The sequence below is a fragment of the Abramis brama genome (genome assembly GCF_963993115.1).
Source record: "Abramis brama genome assembly, chromosome: 25".
Lineage (NCBI taxonomy): Eukaryota > Metazoa > Chordata > Actinopteri > Cypriniformes > Leuciscidae > Abramis > Abramis brama.
This window is the reverse complement of record NC_139987.1, coordinates 6,534,714-6,561,308: the sequence shown is the minus strand read 5'-3', so window position 1 is coordinate 6,561,308 and position 26,595 is coordinate 6,534,714. Positions and strand designations below refer to the sequence as shown.

The 26,595-nt window shown below is 39.7% G+C and overlaps 1 protein-coding gene across 3 annotated transcripts in view; it reads left to right on the top strand.

The window, feature by feature from the left end:
• The first annotated feature begins 734 nt into the window (after positions 1-734).
• Positions 735-26,595, top strand: part of rabgap1 (RAB GTPase activating protein 1) — a 93,832-nt gene continuing 67,971 nt past the window's right edge. Inside the window, exons 1-3 of one of the 3 annotated variants that reach the window (XM_084104123.1) lie at positions 735-853; positions 22,222-22,427; positions 25,221-25,250. In XM_084104123.1, coding sequence (XP_083960249.1) covers positions 22,278-22,427; positions 25,221-25,250 — 180 coding nt within the window. In that variant the 5' untranslated portion in view covers positions 735-853; positions 22,222-22,277. Of the gene's footprint in view, positions 854-15,304; positions 15,402-22,221; positions 22,428-25,220; positions 25,251-26,595 lie in introns of those variants that run through there. The other 2 variants (XM_084104124.1, XM_084104125.1) reach the window with 2 other exon arrangements.

Below are 26,595 nucleotides of genomic sequence, written 5' to 3'. Positions count from 1 at the left end.
TTTCAAAATCAAATGAATATAGTTAGGCTATATTAAATTTAGGAAATATGAGTAGGAAAGTAGGAAATATGCACTTTCAGCACTTATATCTGCATGATCCATGCATTCTATACACAAGATATAGATTTTCTGAATGCATGGGTTATCTTTATGACAAAGTAGGCTACATATTCCAAAATGTAGGCTACTTTTTCAAAATACTTGTACAACTTTTTGTGATAGGCTATATATGCTATGTTTAGAATAGCATTGTAACATTCAAGGCTACTCTTTTGTTTCTGCAGTATGTAGGCTAGTATGCAAACTGCATAGTATGCACATTTTCTGCATACTTATGCGTAGAGTACCCGGATGAGCTACTACATTAAAATGTGCAGTATGCAACAAAGCACACTGCATGCAAACTTGAATCCCACAATGTAACGTGCTCAATTTGCATTTAATATCACATAAGCTTTGATTTTTAAACAGTCTTTTTGTTTTTGACTCATTGCTTAATTTGACAGCCAAATGTTTCGATATTTTATGCACATTAAAAATGTAAAATGGTTATTTTCTAAATGATAAACGGACTCTACTCAGTCAGGTAAACACATAGCGATTTCATTTGACAGCAATGTAGCATGTTGAAATGTTCATTTTTCTTCCAAAACCGACTATTATTAAATACCATAATGCAGAATTCCTTGCATACGCTGATATTCGACTCCATCCCGAACATTGCCGAAGAGTGCGGCAGCGCATGCGCAGTTCGAGCGGGGTTTGGTTTGTGTTTACAGCAGCACTGTTGCTGGCTAATGTTCAGCGCTGTTATGTCAAGACTCTCTGGAATAAAAAGCTTTTGTGGAAACAGGTAGGATGCGTGGCAGCGATGCCCACCACCGTGCTTTTATCTACACTACACGTCCGTTTCTTTATTCAGCAGTTTTGTCTTTTTAAGAGGAAAATATTACACCATATATGCAGATTATGATTTGATGCTAGCATGCTATAGAGTGTTAGCCCGTTAAAGGCCGTGTGCTGATGCATGACACAAAACCTGCAAAGATCTGCTGTCTGCACAGCTCACATACCCACCTTTGTGACAGATTCAGTTTTGTACGAAGAACATTAGAAAATCGAGGACATTGTTTGTGCATTTATGTCGAAGCCATATAAGATTTAATTTTAGGAGTTGTTCGCCTTCTCACAGTAGAAATGCATCATTTGCGATAGATGCAAACATTGATGCATTTCTAAGTTTTAGCGCATTTGAGAATGTGATTGTTCTGAATTTAGTTAGATGTGCTTTGATGATCATGTGTTTGGTTGCAGTAGCTGTTGATGGGGAATTTGATTCAGATTCATCGATATCCATTCACCAAAAAGATCTTTCACTGTTCAGTGACTCTTTTTGTATTCCGCCAATAGGTGGCGACAGTTGACTGTCTTTCTGTGTGTAATAAGCAAGTCATTGAATCATGCACTCAAGTGATTCCTTCGTTCATGACCGAAACACGTTTTATTATTATCCTTTATTTAGGGATGCACGGTATATCGGTCACCATATCGGTATCAGCCGATATATGTTAATTTTTAATGTAATCGTTGTCGACCCGATAAGTAAATTAGGCCGATATATTAAATCCGATAGATAATGGATTATTTCCTTCAGCGGAGACTCTTCAGACGCACACTGTTCAACATGATGGTTTGAATTGCTCTAAATATGATTGGAATCACTTTGAAAAGGAAAATACAGTAAAGTGCTACATGTGCAGTGCAAGTCTGTCATATAGGCTACATAAAATTATAATGACAACACGACTGTTAAAAGAATGATGTGAATTCCTTGTTCGCCCGTTTTTTAGTGCGCTGTTACGGGAAGAGCGCGTTCAAACCTTCATGATTAGCAGTCAAGGTCGCTTGTGCATTGCAATTTGTAATGTTATGTTTATTTTGTGTGTGTGTGTATATATATATATATATATATATATATATATATATATATATATATATATATATATACACATACAGTATATGATTTATCTCATATAGGATGCGTTTTAAGTTAATAAACGCTGTAATAAAGCACTCCAGTCTGGTGACCATCTTTAGCTTCAGTGCATGCAGCTCAAATGGCAATGCACAACATTAATAATGATGATTGGGACTGTCGTGTACATAACATTATAATGAGAACACTGTAATATTGCATTGTGAATTAATTTGGGTTAATTGCCGTTTCAGGGAAGAGCGCGTCCACAGCAGGAGTTACACAATCTGACTGACACATAACTTAATTCAAGTTCACTTGTGTATTCACATAAATTTGTGCAGATATAAGTTGTAATATTATGTGTATGTTGCATAAATATTTGATTTATCTCATATAGGTTTCATTGAGTAAATTAACCCATTAACAAAGCGATCATTATCACTTCAGCTTCATCGTGCGCAGCTCAAACACCAGTGCTGTTATTTGAAACGGTGATATTAATTTAAGATGTTTCCTTTTCAAAAAACAAACAAATATTGATGCATTATTAATAGTAACTAGCACTTTTTTCTCGTATTATTTTTATAAAAAATATGTTTTAATTAAAACCATTTCATATTGTCTGGGCGTAGTCTAGGCTATTCCATTTTATTTGTCTATAGGAACATGCATTTTAATTTTTTAAATGTGTTGTCCAATGACTTATTTGCATTATTTAGGCATTATTTTATTTCTTTGTAAGGTAATTTTTTTTTAAAATTTGGGACATGGCTTTTAATGGTGAGATTTTTGCTTTTGTTATTAGGCTCTCAAAAAATTATATAAAAATTTGGATTTAGATTTATCGGCCAATATATTAGTTCTGTCAGGACCACTATCGTCAAATACGATTGACAATTGGCATACAGTTTGGATTGGCGGTATGGTTCTGTTCTGGGCAAGAACTCCCTGTACATCCATGAAGCCTAGCATGGATAAGAGCAGGGAGAGCAGCAATAACACAGGGTAAACAGAACAGAACCAACATAAATGTATTGCAGATATCATTCATTTTAATGTACAACATATTAGAGAATTTTAGTCTGATTCAGGGGGAATCAGAATGCCAAATCCTGACTGACGACAGGTGGAGCTGGGGATGGAGGAGGGTAATTAGCTCCTGAGAAACGCGATAGTAGCTGATAATACTGAAGGAGCTTACATTGATAGGCGTCATATTCCTATAGGTAGATGTGGATCAGCTGATGCGAGCTTGACTAACGTGACCTGCCAGAACTGACGCTACGCTTAATTTAACGGCTTTCAAATATAAAGAATTATCGGTATCGGCCAAAATTTTCATATCGGTGCATCCCTACCTTTATCATGACAACAAAACTGCCTAGCAGGGCTAAGAGCACTTGCTAATGTCAATAAGTAGCCTACTTGTTCAGTGCTGCTCCAAGTCTTGTTTAGACTTACTTTGACGTTCAGAGTTCGTTTTAAAATTATACTCATGTCACTTTCAGTTAGAATTGCAACTTCAATGTCTACTATAAAGCAGCTCTCCAGTGTGTTCATGTTTTTACTCTCGTCTCAAATTTACTTTGCCAGGACAAAGATTAATTTTCAATTTTATGAAAGCTTCAAAAGGGAAGGATGAGCCAGTGGACTCCAGACTAACATTTGAGAGCAATGGCACCGGTGCCACAAGTTCTACAGATGGTGGCATCAGCACCTGATTTGGGACAACTAGGGTGGTGGTGGAGGGGGTTTTGTCAATATTTAAAGGGTTAATTCACCCAAAAATGTAAATTCTGTCATCATTTATTCACCCATAGTTGTTCCAAACCCGTAAGACTTTCGTTCATCTTCGCAACACGAATGAAGATATTTTTAATGAAATATGAGAAATTTCTGTCCCACCATTGACAGTATAAGCAACAACCACTTTGTCGCTTCACAAAGTTCATAAAGAGATCGTAAAACTAATCCATAGGAATTGAGCTGTTTAGTCCAAATTTTCCGAAGAGACTCGATAGATTTATATGATGAACAGGTGATCAGCAAGTTAAACAATAGCTGAACTGTACTTGCTTGATGCACAAGAACAAACCTGCGTAACACAAGAATGAACCTCATTGGTTCTTGCAGAAGCTCAAACAAGCTGCGTAACACCAGAATGAACCTCATTGGTTCTTGCAGAAGCTCAAACGTGCTGCGTAACACGACAATGAACCTCATTGGTTCTTGCTGAAGCTCAAATGTGCTGCGTAACACGAGAATGAACCTCATTGGTTCTTGTTGAAGCTCAAACGTGCTGCGTAACACCAGAATGAACCTCATTGGTTCTTGTTGAAGCTCAAACGTGCTGCGTAACACGAGAATGAACCTCACTGGTTCTTGCTGAAGCTCAAATGTGCTGCGTAACACGACAATGAACCTCATTGGTTCTTGTTGAAGCTCAAACGTGCTGCGTAACACCAGAATGAACCTCATTGGTTCTTGCAGAAGCTCAAACGTGCTGCGTAACACGACAATGAACCTCATTGGTTCTTGCTGAAGCTCAAATGTGCTGCGTAACACGAGAATGAACCTCATTGGTTCTTGTTGAAGCTCAAACGTGCTGCGTAACACCAGAATGAACCTCATTGGTTCTTGTTGAAGCTCAAATGTGCTGCGTAACACGAGAATGAACCTCATTGGTTCTTGTTGAAGCTCAAACGTGCTGCGTAACACGAGAATGAACCTCACTGGTTCTCACAGAAGCTCAAACGTGCTGCGTAACACGAGAATGAACCTCACTGGTTCTTGCTGAAGCTCAAACGTGCTGCGTAACACCAGAATGAACCTCATTGGTTCTTGTTGAAGCTCAAACGTGTTGCGTAACACGAGAATGAACCTCATTGGATCTTTCTGAAGCTCAAACGTGCTGCGTAACACGAGAATGAACCTCACTGGTTCTTGCTGAAGCTCAAACGTGCTGCGTAACACGACAATGAACCTCATTGGATCTTTCTGAAGCTCAAACGTGCTGCGTAACACGACAATGAACCTCACTGGTTCTTGCTGAAGCTCAAACGTGCTGCGTAACACCAGAATGATCCTCATTGGTTCTTTCTGAAGCTCAAACGTGCTGCGTAACACGACAATGAACCTCACTGGTTCTTGCTGAAGCTCAAACGTGCTGCGTAACACCAGAATGAACCTCATTGGTTCTTGCTGAAGCTCAAACGTGCTGCGTAACACCAGAATGAACCTCATTGGTTCTTGTTGAAGCTCAAACGTGCTGCGTAACACGACAATGAACCTCATTGGATCTTTCTGAAGCTCAAACGTGCTGCGTAACACCAGAATGAACCTCATTGGTTCTTGCTGAAGCTCAAACGTGCTGCGTAACACCAGAATGAACCTCATTGGTTCTTGTTGAAGCTCAAACGTGCTGCGTAACACGAGAATGAACCTCATTGGATCTTTCTGAAGCTCAAACGTGCTGCGTAACACCAGAATGAACCTCATTGGTTCTTGCTGAAGCTCAAACGTGCTGCGTAACACCAGAATTAACCCCATTGGTTCTTGCTGAAGCTCAAACGTGCTGCGTAACACGAGAATGAACCTCATTGGTTCTTGTTGAAGCTCAAACGTGCTGCGTAACAGGGGAATGAACCTCATTGGTTCTTGCAGAAGCTCAAACGTGCTGCGTAACACCAGAATGAACCTCACTGGTTCTTGTTGAAGCTCAAATGTGCTGCGTAACACGACAATGAACCTCATTGGATCTTTCTGAAGCTCAAACGTGCTGCGTAACACCAGAATGAACCTCATTGGTTCTTGCTGAAGCTCAAACGTGCTGCGTAACACCAGAATGAACCTCATTGGTTCTTGTTGAAGCTCAAACGTGCTGCGTAACACGAGAATGAACCTCATTGGATCTTTCTGAAGCTCAAACGTGCTGCGTAACACCAGAATGAACCTCATTGGTTCTTGCTGAAGCTCAAACGTGCTGCGTAACACGAGAATGAACCTCATTGGTTCTTGTTGAAGCTCAAACGTGCTGCGTAACAGGGGAATGAACCTCATTGGTTCTTGCAGAAGCTCAAACGTGCTGCGTAACACCAGAATGAACCTCATTGGTTCTTACACGTCAGGCAAACATGCTCAAGCTTCTGTTTACCATATCTGATGTGTGCTTTGATGAATGTTTAAATGTGAATAAAAGGCTAATTTAAGCCTCTTCGTCATATAATGCAATTGTATCTTTTCAGAAAATTGAGACTAAACTATTCAATTCATATGGATTAGTTTTACAATCTTTTTCTGAACTTATTGAAGCGTCAAGGTGGTAGTTGCGTAGACTGTCAATGGAGGGACAGAAATCTCAGATTTCATTAAAACTATCTTCATTTGTGCTCTGAAGATGAGTCTTCAGTTTTGGATCGACATGAGGGTGAGTAAAGGATGACATAATTTTCATTTTTGGGGTGAACTATACCTTCAACAAAAACAGCTGCATTTCAACAATGAACGACTTCAAGGCAATATGTTCATTAGTTTGTTCATACAGCTGAATGAACATATTCAAGCAACTACTTTAAATCTCCTGAAGGAACTAAACATTTCACGATTCACACGTGTAAGCAATTGCTGCTGTAAATCCCCAAAAGTCCCAAAAAGAACCATAGTAAACACCTTTTCTTATTAGGACTACACTGCATAAACTTTATCTTTTGTGATAAATAATATCATTAGGTAAAAGTTCATAGATATATTAGTTATGGTTATTATTTTTTGGTTAAAATTAGATCAGTCGATTAATCGGAAAAAGTAATGAATAAAAAAAAAATCATTAGTTCCAGCCCTAAATGTGACCATTTAGTCTCAGTCTGGAGCCCTGGTAACAATTTGTTGATTCAAAAGTTTCTCTCAAAAACACTGATTTATTCATTAAGACTAAATCTTATTATTAAGTTACATCACTAATTGTAACACAACAATATTTCTCCACCCAGAGGCAGACCTGTTTCTTACCGACAGCAGTTAGTTCAGCTATCATAACATTGCCAACATTAATTCAAGTTGCATAACATTAGCCTTGTTGTCTTTGGAGGAACTGTCTGTCTAGTACGAAGAGCTTCCAGCCACACCTTATGATTTAAACCCAGATTGGTGTTTCATCAACATGTTTTCATCCGCTCATTCTCAAGTGAGACACACAACTTATAAACATTCTGCTCAAGAATCATTTTATATTCTAGATACATTATAATTCCCAGTGTACTTGTGTTCCTCAATAATAAACATCCCCTCAGTGGATGTTATGTTGCCAAGGCAGCATTTGCGAGTCGCTCAAGGGTCTATGCCTTCATATGGGAAAAATATCTGACTTGCAGCACCACTGCTTCCATAATCACATATTCGACATCAAGTAGAACAGTATCCTAAATCACAAGGTTAGTGTGAGTGGGGAAGTCGGTCAGGTGTGAGTGGAGGACTGGGGGGAGAAAACCCAGTTGATGACCATGTGTCTAACGGCACAACGACAGATGCTTCTCATCTCTTGAGAATGTGAGACAGCTGGCTCGTGTGCAACCGCACCCTGACTCAATATCAGTGACAGGGGCACGTGCTTCATTTGGACATCTGAACTATCCATTACAAACCCATCTTGATGGACGTTTCTTTTTGTTTTGCTTATTAAGTAACTGTTCAGTGCAGCTTTATGTAGGCAAATATCCTCATACTATTAGTTATTGGTTATTAGTGCAGACAGTACTGCAAACTCGAAAGCAACACTTACTGCTCACTTAATAAAAATATGGATCACTAGCTGTTTCCTTGTGTTATTCCCCTCTTTCTCTTTCATTCTGCCTCTCCCTATTTTGTTTTGTCTTTTACTTTTTTTCCTCTAGAGTCTATGTCAACAAAGTCTTATTATAAAGCGTTTGACCATTCCTGCATAGCACAGGCTTGGAAAATAGGTGGATCTCATCTTTCACACACCTAATCTACGGTTTCATCAGCTACTCTTACTGATCTTACCTGCTTCACTCTCCTGTATTTTTCTCTCCGTATGGGAAGTGAATTGGTGTTTAGCAGCCACAGGGCTTACAGCAAGATCACTCTGCTTAATGATACAGTGTGGCTCTATATACTGCATCTGTTCTTTGCCTTTTAATTCCCTTCTTATTCTCAGTACATCGCAGAGGAGAGTACAGTGCAGTACAAGGAGAGGACAGGAAATGATTGGGAGTAGGGAAAAGTATGTGAAAAAAAAGAGTGTGAAATCTGACACCAAGTGGAGAAATACAGACTCCTGGCACTGTAGACAGCCTCAGTGATTATAATACAATTGATTCATTATGAAATTGCTTTTTTCTTTTTTTCTTTTTAAACCATGAAATGCCCTTACTTTGACTTGATAAAGTGTTTTCTGTTTGGTTTGTAGTCCAGCAGTAAGAGTTCAAACTGCTGGCATGCTTTTGACCAGGCAGGTGTGCGGTTGCTATGGTGAACGAACACTTTCTCGGAATAGACGACGACTTCTGAGAGAAACCCCACTGCCTCCCTCAGTCTACCTGTCTCTCCCTCTGCCTCAGTCTACCTGTCTCTCCCTCTGCCTCAGTCTACCTGTCTCTCCCTCTGCCTCAGTCTACCTGTCTCTCCCTCTGCCTCAGTCTACCTGTCTCTCTCTGCCTCAGTCTACCTGTCTCTCTCTCTGCCTCAGTCTACCTGTCTCTCCCTCTGCCTCAGTCTACCTGTCTCTCCCTCTGCCTCAGTCTACCTGTCTCTCCCTCTGCCTCAGTCTACCTGTCTCTCTCTCTCCCTCTGCCTCAGTCTACCTGTCTCTCCCTCTGCCTCAGTCTACCTGTCTCTCCCTCTCCCTCAGTCTACCTGTCTCTCCCTCTGCCTCAGTCTACCTGTCTCTCCCTCTGCCTCAGTCTACCTGTCTCTCCATCTGCCTCAGTCTCAGTCTACCTGTCTCTCTCTCTGCCTCAGTCTACCTGTCTCTCCCTCTGCCTCAGTCTACCTGTCTCTCCCTCTGCCTCAGTCTACCTCTCTCTCCCTCTGCCTCAGTCTACCTGTCTCTCCATCTGCCTCAGTCTACCTGTCTCTCCCTCTGCCTCAGTCTACCTGTCTCCCTCTGCCTCAGTCTACCTGTCTCTCCCTCTGCCTCAGTCTACCTGTCTCTCCCTCTGCCTCAGTCTACCTGTCTCTCCCTCTGCCTCAGTCTACCTGTCTCTCCCTCTGCCTCAGTCTACCTGTCTCTCTCTCTGCCTCAGTCTACCTGTCTCTCTCTCTGCCTCAGTCTACCTGTCTCTCCCTCTGCCTCAGTCTACCTGTCTCTCCCTCTGCCTCAGTCTACCTCTCTCTCCCTCTGCCTCAGTCTACCTGTCTCTCCATCTGCCTCAGTCTACCTGTCTCCCTCTGCCTCAGTCTACCTGTCTCTCCCTCTGCCTCAGTCTACCTGTCTCTCCCTCTGCCTCAGTCTACCTGTCTCTCCCTCTGCCTCAGTCTACCTGTCTCTCTCTCTCCCTCTGCCTCAGTCTACCTGTCTCTCTCTGCCTCAGTCTACCTGTCTCTCCATCTGCCTCAGTCTACCTGTCTCTCCCTCTGCCTCAGTCTACCTCTCTCTCTCTCTCTGCCTCAGTCTACCTGTCTCTCCCTCTGCCTCAGTCTACCTGTCTCTCACTGCCTCAGTCTACCTGTCTCTCCCTCTGCCTCAGTCTACCTGTCTCTCCCTCTGCCTCAGTCTACCTGTCTCTCACTGCCTCAGTCTACCTGTCTCTCCCTCTGCCTCAGTCTACCTGTCTCTCTCTGCCTCAGTCTACCTGTCTCTCTCTGCCTCAGTCTACCTGTCTCTCCCTCTGCCTCAATCTACCTGTCTCTCCCTCTGCCTCAGTCTACCTGTCTCTCCCTCTGCCTCAGTCTACCTGTCTCTCTCTCTGCCTCAGTCTCACCTGTCTCTCTCTCTGCCTCAGTCTCAGAGGTGCTCTTTTGGTTTTCAACTGTGATAACTAATGTGGATGGCATGGTAGCACACCAGTTCGAGCCCCGGCTGAGGTGGAGTTTACATGTTCTCCCTGTGTCAGCGTGGGTCTCCTCCAGGTGCTCCGGTTTCCGACGTAAAACCTGTGCCAAATCATGTGTGTGTGAAGCTGACCCTGCAAATGAGCGGAAAAGAGAGAGAGAACTGTGAAAACGAACGCGCTCACTAGGGATGTCAATTTTCATGATCGATCGTCGGCTAAATTAACGATCAATTAATCGATTAATCGTTAGCCTTTATACTGTAATATGCGTCTGCTGCAGTGGCATAGGGCCAACAGCATGATAATGATGCAAAAGTGAACTTGAACCAAGTTCGTACGTAGCTCCGGCGCGCTCGCTTTACATGTTTCGCGGTTAAGCAGCACGCAAGCGCATGAAACTATTTAATCGACGATCAAGAAGTTTTATCGATTTAATGCATTATCGACAATTAATTGATTGTCTTCTGCGTCGTTGTCCGCGTTGACGCACAATTACTCATGCAGAGGAAGCACGAGGGAGGGGTTCTAGCAGACCAATTACAGCGCTTGCGTCCGTGTAGAGTTGACACGTTGTTACATTTTTGGAGAGGTGCACATCAGGGTACACCGAAGGGTATGCACGCAACACACAGCCTACGACGTAACTACGGTGTGAGTTCGACACAGAAGTATAAATTGGGCTTTAGTCTCACCTGTCTCTCAGTCTCCCTCGATCTTCCTGTCTCTCAGTCTGTCGGTCTTTCTCTCAGTGCCTCATTCTGACTATCTCTGCCACAGTCTACCTTTTTATCACCATGTCTCCTCCTGTCTATCTCTCCCTGCCCCTCTCTGTCTTACTCTTAGACTCAGACTTTGTGTCTCTTTCTCTCATTGCCTCAATCCACTTGTCTCTTTCTGCCTCTGTGTGACCATCATTCTCTTTCAGCCACAAGCCGGTCTCAGACTACAGGACAGGAGTTTTTAAATCTTAACCAATTGTGAAATCTGGTTGCATCACACACATAAGATAATCTTAACAGATTTTCTTCTTTAAAATCTCAAACCCGCACACACTACAAGATTTGAAAATCGTGGCGCATCACACACTCCAAGATATTCTTAAGATTATCAAGCCAGATTTAGCACCTCACGGGAAAGCGGATGTAAACTAAATGGATACTGTCGCGGCAACTTGCTAGAGGCAGTCGTGTTGTTGCCACATTTCGACCAGCCGTTCCTGCATCTCTGTTGTCCAATGGATCTGGACCTGGACCTGGACCTGCTTGTTGTTTCGTGGTCGCCATTTCAAAAGTTCCTTCACTTATGCCTCCTTGTAGACGTGTCATTGGTTATTGCCCTGGACACAATTGTTTTTTTTTCTTCGAATGTCAGGAGTCTGGATTTCAGTGTCTCTGCCTCAGTCAGTCCACCTCTCTCTCTCTCTGTGCATCAATTTGCCTCTGTTTATCTCTCCTCCTCTTTTCTTTTTCCTCTTTGTTTTGCCCCAAGAGAGTCTAAAACACCATATTGTGTTTCACTCCTCATTTGGCTGTTGCGTCCTGAGGCAGAGAGAGAGAGAAAGAGAAGGGAAGACAGACAAGGCATCCATTATAACAGCGCGAGAACAGACCATCAGTGTGAAGGAGCATCCTGTGTGTCTGCTCCACACCAATCCACGCAGATATCAGCGAACATGGCTATGAAGTCAGTCGTCTGTGTGTAGAAGCCACTCTTCTATCTTAACCAGTTGCACAAATCCACACGACTCTTTGTAGGAGCTCTTTGAGGTTTGTGTACTGCTGGTTTCTGGTCATTGCTCCCCAGGGTGTAGCACTGAGCCTGGTCTCCATTAGGACAGAGCACAATGTGCCCAGTCAGGAAGACCAAAGCTTCACAAAGGAACAACCTGCCATTCAATGTCCTCTCTTACAGTATCCCTGCAGGCTGAACCCACTGACCTGTGAATCAACTCACGTCTCTCCTGCTACATTTTGTGTAAAGGAATTGTTCACCTACAAATACTGTCATTTACTCACCCTCATAATTTACTCAGCACAAAAGGAGTTATTCAGCTGAATGTCCAAGCTGCTCTTTTTCATACATAATAATAATAATAATAATAATAATACAATGATATACAATAACAATTGCAGAAAAAATAACATTGCAATGTCCAGAAATCAATTCCAATAGTACATTGTTTAATTTTAGTCATGTTTAACGTGCAAGTTTCATTCTTACATCTGCTATAATACAATATTATTAGTCTGACTCCTGAGATTCTTCACGTCAGTGAATAAATGCTATAGATTCGCATAGAATGCCCGTGTGCCTTAAAGCAACGGATCGTAGTTGAACTGTGATCTTTACAGATCAAGCCACACGGTTCGGCACGCATGTGATTTGCAGATTAATTTAAGTTTAACCATCATAGATTTTAAACCATTCCAACGCAAGAAGCAGCGAAAGAGAACTTGTGCGCTGTTATCTGTCCACACAGCCGCACAAACAGAGAACCGCGTTTAAGATAGTGTGCTAACAACGAATTGATTCCTCTTTCGTGTCTCTTTGCGCTTTTTGTTGTCAAAATATCCGTCTCTGCAAGTATTTTCGTAAACGCAGTCGGTTATGTCTTAAGTGAACGTAAACAGTTGAGAAAGAAATCAGATCATTATATTGGATCAGTGCATTCTGTCTTAAAGTGACAGCAGCCTATAAATACCTGCTGCGGTCTATTTCATAAATGTTATTCAAACAACAACTTTAGCAAAGATTGATGTATATTTAATTTAAAGTGTTATTTTACATTTAATTATTAGATTTCTGTACCTGAATAATACTGTAGCTCTTTTAGATTGTATGCTTGTAATTAGTGAATTTTTTTGTTTCATTACTGACTGTTCACTTGTCTTGAATAATATTTGAACTTATTTGTTAAGCTAGTTTTTTTGTGTGTGTGCTGTGGTATCTAAATACTTAAAGTGTGCTTTAAATAATAAATGGAGAGCAAAATTACATTTGTCCTATTTTTTTTTAAATTAATTTAGTTTTTTTGCTAATACGAAAAATGAGTCGATCCGTGACCGTAGCATAACCCGAACAGTGAGTTCTGTGATCTGTTGCACCACTAGTTGTGTTGCAGTATCCTCTGTGATTCCTGCTGGTACTGAACAGGTTTTCAGTTTCATTTCAGTTGGTATTGACGAGTGATCAACAGAGCCAAATACACAACAGCAAAAACAAACATTTGTTACATGCAAATGCATGTTGAGTCAGTCAAACTGCCAAGTCAGAGCTGAGCACAAGTTGTTTCAGTTTGTTTAACTCACCCGGACTGGGCAAGAATTTTCAAAATGTCATTATTTGCCTGGCATTCTGGTGGTGAAAGCTTATAGTGGCTTATTACATTTGAAGTAAAATTTTTCAAACATTTCTTTGACTTAGGTTAAGTAAAATGGGTGGATCTCTTTAGTTTCCTATGGAGTATAACTGTCAAAACAGGTGTGCCCAAAAAGTTCCCTGGCTTCAAAGAATGGATTTTTATTTTTCCACATTCATCACTAACAATGGATTACATAATTATAACATAACATAATTATATATATATATATATATATATAAAATAAGAAATAAAAAGCTTTGGTGTCAACTACGTTAAATTCCAGTAAACAAATGTTTTAACTTTTACAAAACAAAAAATGTTTAGGTGACACTTGACAATAAGGATATTTTTCTCAACATTAGTTTATGCAAAAGCTCACATAAAATAGTAATGTAAGTTTTTCTATTTTTGGACATATTTGGTAACATTTCAAGTTCAAACATTTATAGTTTAACAATAACATTAAAAGGATAGTTCACCCAAAAACGAAATTTCTGTCATCATTTACTCACTGTTACGAGCCCTCTTGAAAGTCTAGGGGTTAAAGAAGGCAGGTAACAAAAGTTAAGGAGAGAACACAGAAACACTCCCATTTCCAGGTCCCAGTTCAACAAACAAGTCCACAAGAGCTTAGCGGAAAAATCATAAGTGGGGATAGCATAAAGCTTCAGGAAGGGAACAAGGCCAAAATAACAAACAAAGAATCAATCTTTCTAGAAGGAGGTTAGAAATAACTTACCTGGAAAAGATAAGAAAACCAAAATAAAATACAGTATACTTCCCTTACTGTCTAATAAACAGGAGAAAACAGGCATATTCACAAACAAAATTGGCGTCTACCACCCTACCAAAGATACATTCCACAAAAAGATAGGCCTATAACAGGTTTTAATATAAGAACATTTAATGTGAGCCACTAACCCACTTTAAAGTCCCTGTAAAGTCAAAATTAAGTATGTGTTCTGAGTTTGTCACACCACAGAAAAATGTGTTATTAGCCACCCAGCCAAATTTGAATGATAAAAAAAGCCGGCAAGTACATAAAATAAGCTATCAAAATCTTGAAAAAATGAGCAGTAGTCTCTGCTCTCAAACGCTGGGGGTGTGTCCGCTGGCTGCGCTGAAACCACGCCCACTCGCGGGAAAGCTACCGTCGCCACACTCAACTGTCACCGCTACAGCCGGAATGGATGCTCCTAGCAGCTTAATTTGTTTTACAAAGCCATACATGTTCGAGCCTGGACTACCTACTATAATTATAACATAAGCACACAAGGCAACTTACACTCATTGGTGGGCACGCACTGCCGACGATGGCACCAGCTGTCAGCGCGACGGGAGGATGATCGCCGAGGCGGGAGATAGTCGGTTCGGCCCCATTCACCAGTAACAGCGGATTATCAGTGAATCCCAGTTGTCTCCGACGAAAGTTTATAAAACTATCCCGTGTAAAATGATCACTACAGAGGCGGGTTTTGGCGGTGATCCTCGACTCTCCATCAAGGTGGCTCTTCACAAAATTAATCCACCTCTTATTGATATGATAGTTTTTCGGAAATTTAAATAAGGACACCGATTTGTTTTGTACATGATCGCATCCAGGTAATACGCATTTCCGTGACGAAGGCATAGCTAGCTAGCAAACTGTAGGATGTAGTAACTAATAGTACTGACAGTAACTTGCGATTGAGTTGCAAACTGATGTGAATGGGCTCCAGTGCGTCATCAAGTAGGGGCGTGTCCAGGAGCTCAGGGGCTTCAGTGCGTCATCGAGCCCCCGTTTTAGCCCCGCCCAAAAAATCCGGAACACAGCAATGGTGAAAAACTGTTTAACGGTCTAATTCCACAATTCAGTACTTCACAGTTCACAGTCTTTGTAATATGATTTAGCAATACATTTCTAACATTTATAATGTGTTTAGAATTTTTTTTTTTTGAATTGCCTTTACAGGGACTTTAACACTTCAACAAACAATTAGAGTGATCAACGATTCTCTCTGTGGATCTGGAGACAGGTGATCTCTGTGTGGAGGAAATATCTCTCCAAGTGAAGGTACTGCAGGTCTTTTTAGGGTGTGTTCTAGTGATCGACCGATGTATCGGTTTTACCGATATTTTTCCCGATATTTAAGCATTTTCGGTTTTGTAATATCGGATTCGCCGATAAACGGCGCCATCTTGTGGCCGTTTTGAGAATTCCGCCATTGCAGCCCGCGTCTGAGGAGATCAGTCAACAACAACTCTGTGCACAGGTAAAGTGTATGTTCTGCTTGCTTTGCTTTAATTATTCAACTTTATTTAACATAACAGACATGCAGAAATGAGATTTGAGACATAAATCCCTTATATAGTTTATTTATGCAGCTTGGTTCTAAAAAATTGAGACGAACTCATGGAGTCACGTAGCGTAATACGTCATGTCCTGCCCCAATAAAGACGTAACTTTACATGAATTAAATAAAACAGATATGAATGAGTGCATGTTGAAAATAAAAGCGCTGTATTTCCTCACCATTAGTCTCGAGAAAAAAGTTCATATTGCTGAGCACTAACTGGGTTGATGATCAGGAATGCTCAAGCACGGCCACTGAATGAAACTTTTGACAAGATTATCTTGTTTAAACACCCTAGATTATATTATCATTTACTACATAGTAATTATTTCGCTAATACACATCTAAATAAGGCCTACCGCTTTGTGGAAATTAATTATTTATTATCTCCACGCGCGATCGCGGTTGAGTAAGTTAAGTTCTGTGTAAATGCATAGATAAACAAACAGCACTTTGTAAATTGGCATTTCATGATCTGTATTCAATTTAGATCATGAAATGCCAACTGACAAAGTGCTTTTTATATAGTCTCGAAAAAAAGGTTTGTTCATATTGCTGAGCACTCACTGGGTTGATGATCAGGATGCTCAAGCACGGCTACTGCATGAAAATTTTGACAAGATTATCTCGTTTAAACACCCTAAATTATATTATAATTTACTACATAACCATTATTTCGCTAATACAAATCTAAATAAATACCGCTCTGTGGAAATTAATTAATTATTATCTCCACGCGAGATCGCGGTTGAGTAGCCTAAGTTATAGTTATGTGTTGCATAGATAAACAGCACTTTGTCAGAAAGCATGATCTAGACCGACAAAAACATTATTAGTAATTATTAATAACATACTAGTTGGAAAATGCAATGATGTATAGGCCTATGCTGTTTTGTTTGTTACTTTCCTGACAATGTTATATTCCAGCTAATATTATTCAGTGAATTAATATTACCCAGTGAATTATTCCTCACCATTTAAACCTATTAAACGGCTCATAAACCTTCTAAAACTGTTTAAAATGAATTACATTTATAAAGGTGATATGATTCCCCGATTATGACTCCAGCCATGCAAAAAAAAAAAAAAAAAAGGTAATTTAGATTTTTTTTTTTTTTTTCCAATATGTTAGAATCATTTTTTGTGCTTTATTTTTTACCTCATCAAAGCTTTTATTTTTAAACAAAGACACTTAGTAACAGTGCACTTTATTTTTAGGACTCAGACCCCTCTATTTATTTGTGTATAAATATAAAGGTTTTTTTTGTATGCAAGGAGGGAGTGATTGTTATAAATAAAATGGTTTGTACAGTTAATTTGTGTTGTAATAATTGTGTCAAAAACAGAAGTATAAAAGTAAATAAATATCGGTTCTGCATATCGGTTATCGGGCACATAAAAGTGCAAATAATCGGTATCGGTTATAAAAAATCAATATCGGTCGATCACTAGTGTGTTCACACTTGGCATGTTTGGTTCGTTTAAAACGAACCCTGTAGCGATTGCTCTGTTAGTGCAGTTTATTTTAATCAGTGTGAACGCTGCCATCTGAACCCTGTCCTGGGGCACCAAAGAGGACTGAAATCGCTAAAAGAATGAGTCTTGGTCCGCTTCCAAATGAACTTTGATGCGGTTCGAATGAAATATGAATGCAAGACAGACCAAAGACATGAAAATGAACCAAAAATGGGACATGATGTCACAAGATGAGGCCCTTAAAAGGACAAAATGTTAAAGCATACCGTTTTTTTTCTCGCCATAGTCATCACAACTATGCCCATCACATGGGACGTTGCCCATCACAGTTCAGTTCAGGCGTCAGAACCTCACAGCAGATCTTCATTTGTGTGACGGAGGGATTCCTGACGCTGTTTTGACTCATTTTATAAGCTCTTCACGAGTTCTCCGCTGCTCTAAATACCATCATATGTAGCTATGCACACACAGCGAGAGCATTTAGCCCAGAACACAGCATTGTTTTGGATGTTCCGTAAGTTCTCGAAATAAATATGTAATAAAAGATGACCAATCAGGTTGTGAATGCCTTTAAGTTCGGTATCTTTAGTTTCGGTGCATAAATGCCACTGTGAACGCTAAGTGGACCAGGACTACAGGTTTTTTTTTTTTTTTTTTTGGCCCAGACCAAATGAACCAAGCGAACTGAACAACAAGTGTGAACACACCCCTAAACTCCAGCACTCCTCAACAGAGCCAATCAGAGCAGCCGCCACTGACAAGCAGGGAACTGACTCCAGGTGCTGCAAACCTGCTGAGTGATAGGAGTGGCTACAAGAAATGGAGCAGACAAGGAAAAAGTATGAGAGAGAGAGAGAGAGAGAGCAAAAAAAACCAACACCTCTCACGCACATCTCACACAAACAAAAACGAATAAACAATATGACTCAAAGTTGTTCCAAACCTGTATGAATTTCTTATGCTGAACACAAATGAATATGGGTAACCAAACAGGCCCAGGGCCTATAGTATTTTTTTTCCATACTGTGGCCCATCAACTGTTTTGTTATCCATATTCTTCAAAATATCTTTCTTCCATGCTGGTGGAATGTTCTCCCCACCCTCATCCGGAATGCAGAATCCCTGGCAACATCCGAAAGACAGCTGAAAACCCATCTCTTCTGTGGGCACTTAACCTCATTAAAAAAATAAAATAATTTCCTTTTCTTTTAAATCCTCGCTTATCGGGCTTATGCTACTCTGAGCAATGCCTGAACTTAGTATTTTGAGCACTTCTTGCGTTGTTTTTTGTCTCTTCACGATGACTCGCCTAATTTAGTCCTAATTTGTAAGTCGCTTTGGGCAAAAGCGTCTGCTAAATGACTAAATGTAAATGTGTTCAGCATATAATTATTGTTAATAGCTCTGAATAGGCTATACACTGCTGTTCAAAAGTTTGGGGTCAGTAAGATTATGTTTTTGAAAGGAATTAATACTCGTTTTTAACAAGGATGCATTTATTGATCAAATGTTACAGTAAATATTTTTTATAATGTAACAAAAATTCTTTTGAGCTCCTTGATGAACATAAGAGACTTTTCAAATACATTCAACAACCTTAACTTTTGAAGGCTAGTGTAACTCTGACCAGTAAGATGTATACACCCAAAGCCTTTCATGAACACAAATGGCATTTTTTTAAACGTGGCTTTACTTTATGGAGCAATATGAGCATTGTTTTTTGAGAAGCATTGGTCTCCTGAATTATTTCTAGCTGTAGCCTAAATTCTCTGAGACGGCCCCATTGAATGTCTTCAGGAGAACTGCCTGTTATCTGCAGATCTTGAAACACTTGCCACAGGCCTGTAACTCACTGTTGTGACTCGAATTTGTTTCAACATCTCCTTTGTGCAGGACTTCTGGGATTGTATCACATTGGAGCACATTGTATGTGTATGTCTGTGTAAATCACACAGAGGTTCTGCTCATTCTTCGACACTTCCTCCAAATGGCGGCTGCTTTTGTTCGTGTTTTCATGTCTGGACCTGTACGGTCCCATTATTTCCCTTCCATATCCAAATATAGTTCAGCGCTGACCCTCTGCCAAACCCTCTCAGCTTGTCCAGATATACACATAGGTACAGCTCTCATAAACACAAGTGTTTTTTCATCAGCCTTCTCTTCTTTTGCAGTTGAACTGTACAGTTTGCTGCTATTTCTTTGGAATTTAAAACGTTTGCGTAACGATAACGCCAATCTTAGATCTTGTGATTGTTTTGACCAAAAGTTTTGTACCCGGTCACATGCGTGGTAATGTAAACACCACTTGGCATTGGGCGGCGTCACAGTTTACAATCCACAGCAGCACCAACTTTGTTTGTCATTTGACTGTTGCCGTGGAGATAACATGGGTTTTTGCATATTGTGTACTGCTGTAGAACAGAGCCACGACTGTTTCCATCCTAACACTGACTAATAAACTTTTGGCAGATATACACGTTTAAAATTCTTTATTTTTTTTAGGAAAATGGATTAAAAATACTAATGGCTCATTTTAATGAGATAATATCACTAATACCAAAGTTTTTTTTTCTCCATTTCAGTCACCTGATGGAGTTTGGGTTCCTTGTTGCTTAGTTGTGGACACTTAATATTCAGCAATATTACTAATTTGACTTCACTGACACTATTAGATGAGAACTCAACTTAGCTGGATGATGACATCACTGTTTTCTGCAGAGCTGCTTTATAGCTGAATTTAACTCATTTCATAATTGATGTACTTTACATAGTTATTGAACCTGAAGTGAATCTACACTGAACTGATTTCAACTGAATAATGACTTTTTGTATTTTAGAGCTTCTTTACAGCAGAATTGAATTCTGTTTGCATCATTGAATCATTCTTTTCCTGTTACCACTGTAAATCTGCTTTGAAATCTGTATTGTATAAAGCACTATTTAAATTAAGGTGATTTGACTAATTTCACCTACTTTTGACTAGCAATAGTGTAGCAAATCTTGTTTCATTGCTGTGACGGAACTAAAGCCGACTGATTATAGGGTCTTTTGCATCGGTATAAGAACTCATTTATAGGAACTAGCCATTAGGGCGGTCCCCCGAGAACTAAATGTGAACACCACCAATAGGAACTGTGAAGTGACTTAAGGCCCCGATATACTTCAAGCGAAATCGAAGAACGAACTGATGTGGCGTCATTTCGAACAAAATCAGGTCAAAACGAACATCGTTTTGGAAGTTCAAAACAGCTTGACAAAGCGAACTTTCTGGAAAAGTTTGCTAAGACTGGTAAACTCATTTTGTACTACCATTGGTCCGTGGAGATTATGTAATAGGTAGGTGTGCGCGGAGGCTCCGCCTTCTCTCACGTGGAAGTGTTTTCTGCTTCATTTCTCCTTTTTAAACGTACAGTATGGAATTTTTTCTCCACTAGGGGTCGCTAACCTATTTACAATAACAAAGGCGTAGTTTGATGACGCAACATTTGCTAAGAATTATGGATCTTGACGTCAAGCCGACCGATCTAATAATGTTTATGGATGACTGAATACATCAATGTTTTTATCATGACTGTGATATAAAGCAGTTTCGGGATTGCTAAGAGACAGCTATCAGCTCCACAAGCGACGCGAGTCCCGCGGATATAAAAGGAATATGGACATTTCATTCTACCGAACTACACGCGAGTGCAGAATTACAACTCACAGGTCAGTTTATTAGACAAATTAAACTTGTGAGGTAACGCAGCGCTGTTTCACTTGGTCTAACATTACACTATCACACTAAACTGCATTTGAATGTGTTGAAATGTATGTGTTAGTCTGTCTGTATGAGACTAGCAGTAAGCTAGATCAACATGAGAATAACATACAGATCATATTCTAACATTTTATCATTGTTGAACTATATAACATTGATTAGTTTTATGTAAATGTGCTCACCTGTTTAATAAAGTACATGTAGGAGCGGTCGAAGTCTCAGACGTGGAGCGGCATCTCGAAAACACCGCGCTGATATTGATTCTCGTTTTAGTTCTCCTTTTTTATCCAAAGTCTGCTTGCCATGGTCCATAATGTTTGAACGAAACAACAACAGCGTGCAAATAGACATTGCGAACTACAGTGGTCCACGTCTGTCGTCTTGGTATCAGACGGCTCTGGTTCATAGCTCTGGTTACCATGGCAGCACGAGCGGAAACCAGGGACAACGCGGATATGACGCCATTGACCGACAAAACGGAAATAAAGAAACGTGCCGTGTCTTCGAATTAAATTAAAATTTCTCCTGGTTTGAAAGTTGTTGGAAACAGTCGGGATAATGTAAGTAAACAACTAAAAAAAATATATAACAGAGATATAGTGATTTTTGCTATTTTTAAAGCAAAAAAGTTACATATTGTGCCTTTAAGCCGCCGAGGTCAGTTGGCCGCGAGTGAAAACATGAACACACTGGAGAGCTGCTTTATAGTAGAAAATGAAGTTGTACTTGTAAACGAACTACTCAAACGTACTAAAAATGTAAAACATGTACTGCTCAAACGAGACAGACACAGTTGTTCATGTTTAATATGGTAAAGCTTTACTAGAGTGATGAATTGCAGAGCTCGTGCAAACATATCCACGTTGATAAGATGCTTTTCTTATGCTTTAAAAAAACAGCAAGTATTTTAATAATAATATAAATCACTTACAAGCTTGATTAAACGCACGTATAGCGTATTTTCTTGCCGTTTGGTTTGGTGACTCTTTGTTTTGGACCCTTGCTGTATCCCCATATTATGAGTACCTATTTCCATTTACCTAACTTTATCTGCCATTTCTTTATCATTTTACAATATTTTCCTCGCACACATCTCTGCCTTTAGCCAAGGTTTTGAGTTTAATTTGCTTTGCAGACACCATGTGTCCATAAATAGCTTTGCATGGGAATGCTGCCATTTGTAGAACAGTTTGAGATGATTGAAACGTGAAGCGTGAAGAACCACAAACTTTATTTGTAGTTCAAGCTCCTCTCATGTTTTTTTTTTCCTTTCCTCATTGCTTTTTCATCTCTTTGTTTTCCAGGTAATTTTGCTCATTAAACCGCCATTCATGAGCGCGTCTGGCTTGATTTAGCAGTCATGGATGACAAGGCCTCGGTGGGGAAAATTAGCGTGTCCTCCGACTCTGTGTCCACCCTCAACAGTGAGGACTTTGTCCTGGTGTCCCGCCTGGGGGATGACACCCCCTCCACTAATAATGGTAGCGATGATGAAAAGACAGGACTGAAGGTAAGAGTAGACAGAAAATGGAGAGGGAGATCTTCTGCTTTGGGAACTATTGATGTGTGATTCTTCAATTAAGGGTTGCTTGGTGTGATGGAAATTACATCAGTATTGGGGATTTTTCACAAAAGTAGAGAAATTATAGAAAATTAAGAGAAATTATAGAAAACTGTAATATTCTTAACCTCTGGTGGTCTTCGCGTGTCAGTCAAAAATGTCTGTCAAAATGTATTTTATTTCAATGCAATGAATGTACTATATTTTAGTTCGATAATGGTTTTTATTTAATATTTTATGAATTTTATGATACTAAATTATATTTATGCTGTAGTTATAATTAATTTATTCACTTTTTGAGCATAGACCTGAAAATGATATTTCCAACTTAAACTGTCGTAAAGTTTGAATGCTTTAGAGCACAGACGTAAGTTTGATCTTTTTTCAAAGACGACACTTGGCAGATTATTGCTGAAATGAACTTATACATTGAATTATACATTTATTGTTATGAAAAATGCATAAAAATGCTATTTTCAATTTTTATATGAAATATATATTTTCTAAAACTGCAAGAAAATCAAAGTCATAATTCTAAACGAGCTGTGGTTTAAATTTGAGCTTGATATTTCAACAAATTAGCTTTCAGTCAGATTTTGTTTGGCGGCAGTACCAAAAGTTTCCACTAGATGAAATTCATCTCCCATTAATTTCCATTGCGGTCATTTTTTGACTCTGTGACTATTTTTTTCAAGCCCATTTAACCTTTATGTATCATGTCTATGATTTTCTTTGTGTTCACACAACAAGTGCCAAAATAGTCCAGTCATTTTATGAAAAAAGGTTGAACAAATTGCAACGGAAGCAAACTCAACTGATTTTGTATCCTCAGGTCTGAATGGGACCCATTTAGGCTACCCATGAGCATTAATACATAGAGGCAGGAAGAAGTACTTTAGAAACCAGCCTTTATTAATTTTTAAGAGATTGGGTTTGGGGCTGGGTCTGTGGGACTGTTTCTGGGGGACGAGTCTGAGGGAAGAACAGGAGACAATGGTAAGGAGAATGCAGAAGACAAGAGGTAAGTAAAATAAAAAGTGAATCCCCAGAAACAGTCCCACGGACCCAGCCCCAAACCCCATCTCTGCAATAATAATGAATAAAGGCTGGTTTCTAAAGTACTTGTAATACATTTTTTGTTTGTCTTGATGTAAGTAATCAACTCAGTAATTTTCATGGTGATATCTAAAGGTTAAAATTTTACCCTATTCACATGAATAGGTGTATGAATGGGGTATATTTGGGTCTTTTTCGAAACTTCCCCCTAATGGGATTCTTCTGGACTTTTTTCTCCTTACTCAGGACATATTGAGGATACAAAATCAGTTGAGTTTGCTTCTGTTGCAGTTTGTTCAAGGTTGACCCCCATTTTGGCTTAAAATGACTGGACTAAAACCTTTACCAAGTTTCATACCATTCCGATGAAGTAAAAAATTCTAAAAAAAACAAAACATAATTTTTTTTTACCGACGAACACAGAGGGTTAAAAATGAGAAATTAGTCAATTAAACTGACAATAGCTATTAACTATCCTTAGAACTTGTATGATTTTTTAAAATCATCTTAGGGGACAGAAAAGTTCCCCTGATTGAAGAATCACCTCATTAAGGTAATTAGCGAGTAAAGTTTGCACCACCTGTCTAGTTCAAAGGTGCTGATGAGATTTTAAATGTTCACATCTATCCTGACAGTCACTGTCAAGAGGACAGGCACACTACACACTTTATCTTGTCACCCTCATTCCATGTTTTTCTGCTTAGCCTATTCCCTGACTCCATTCCTCACATTACGCCACACCACACCACACCACATGAATGCTGCTGAGACTTATGTCCAGCTCTAGCCGAGACTTATGTCCAGCTCTCCAGTATCTCTTGATTTTTTTCCAAACTCCTAATGTGACGACACAACATAGTGTTCTTTGGCCACCTCTCACTTTCTACACATGCACTTTCAGCCATATGTACAAACGTTCAGTTCCTTAATTCCATAGTGTCATGGTGGCCCACAGTAGGATGTTGCATCCCATACAGGTCTCATTCATTCATGGACCAGAATTCAACTACGGCGCTCCAGTCTTCCCTCTTTTCAGATCTTGCGGTCATGATGCTTGTATGTTCATTGCACCGTCACTCCTTTGCTTTCTGCTTTAATGGATTTGTTTATTTCAAGTCTGTTCAATCATATTTGCATTTGATCATGGCTATGGACCAGCCAACTTATAAAATGTTGTTCTTTTTCCTATTGTGGTTGTCTTCATTTGTCACATTCAGTATTTAAGGAATGGTTCACCCAAAATTAGCACTTCAACATTTACAACCTGTTTACAGTAATTATTTTTTCACTATAAAAAAAAAACCCTACCAAGAAATAGTTACTGAAAGGAGTTTAAAATGCATGGAAAAGAGCAGTGTGAGTATTCTTCAAAAATCATTCTGTGTGTGTGTGTGTGTGTGTGTGTGTGTTCCTTGGTAGAAAGAAAAGTCAAATTGGTTTGGAATGACATGAGGGTGGGTATATTTGGCTGAAACACTTGCTATTGCCACAAGAGGGCATCATCACTTTTTATGTAGCAATGTTCCTAGTCTGTGGCAGGTAAAAGCGAAAGACGTTTCTTCTGGTTGTCATTTTCTTTTATAATCTGTCGGTCATGATGTGGAGAACGTTCTCTCTCAGTTAACCCATTCATCACCATTCTCTCACCCCTGTGGGCATCTCTTAAACACTCTGTTTGTTACACAGGTGATTTCTGAGGAAGGGGTCAGCTTTAAGGTCAGTCTTTATCTACTCCTCTCTCTTTCTCTGTGGTGATACTGTGTCTTTGTGCCTTGTTTCTGATTGGCTGATCAGTTTGATTGGCGGCTTCACTGGCCTGTACAGCAGCTGCGTGTGGGATATAAGCGGGACTATGATAATGTGATTGTGCAGTGCTCAGTAGAATGTTTATTGGCTTGTTTTGTGTCTGGTGCTTTCACTGTTTACCTCATTCCAGGCCATTTAGTCCCAACAGTGTACAGCAGTCCATGCTAGATTCCCCTGGCTTGTATGCTAAATCTCTTTTGTCATTTTTTAAAGAAAACTGAACGCATTTGACAGAAATGCATATTTCAAGTTATTTTGTGGCGGTCACTTGCCAAATCATCTGCTCTCGCTGAACTGCCTGGCATTGGCATATGCAATTCTTGCTTGTTCAGAGATCTTTCCTTTCAGTTGCCGTCATCTTGGCTGTAATGAACACAAATCACACCCTCTGTCTCTTCAGCTAATCACAATAACAGGAATCTGAAGAAATCTGCTGATTTACGAACTTCCTGAAGTGAAACCAAATAAGAAACATACACTGATCCTATTGATTTTAAATCCAATGTGAAATAAAAAGAGCTTTCATTTTTGTGTTATTTATAGGGCTGTCAATCAATTACATATTTAGATTAATAAATGACATATGGGAATTAATTAATTGCAATTAATCATATATCAGTCCCTAAAGGCCCCAATATACTTCATGCGAAATTGAGGAATGAACTGGTGTGACATAATTTCGAACAAAATCAGGCCAAAACGAAGTTTGTTTTCAGGAGTTAGAAACAGTTTGTGAAAATGAACTTTCTAGAAAAGTACACTCAGAGTGGTAAACACCATCAAACTACCATTGGTCCATGATGTAATAGTAGGGTGTGGCTCTGAGGCTCCGCCTCCATTGATGTGGAAATCATCTCCGGTTCATTTCTTCTGTTCAGTCCATCGAGGTCAGATGAACTTGAGCATATTTACATATTCATCTAAACGTGGCGCGTGTCAGGATGTTGCTGCTCGGATATCTGAAACGTCTTTTTACCCCTAAGTGAAGAATGAAAAAGAACTTCACCGTGTGTATATTAGGGCCTTAAATGTGCACATTTAGACTCACAACTTTGGTCTTTGATACTGTTGCATTAAAATAATATGTTAAATTGACAGCCCTAATGTTCAGCTAATAGGCTTTACACCATGTCTACACTGAACACGAGCGGAGCAAGTGACAAACGCAGATAGAAAGCATTACAATCAGTGATTCTGTCTACACTGGATGCAGCGCGGTGTGACGAGACAAGTCACCGACAGGAAACTGATGCCC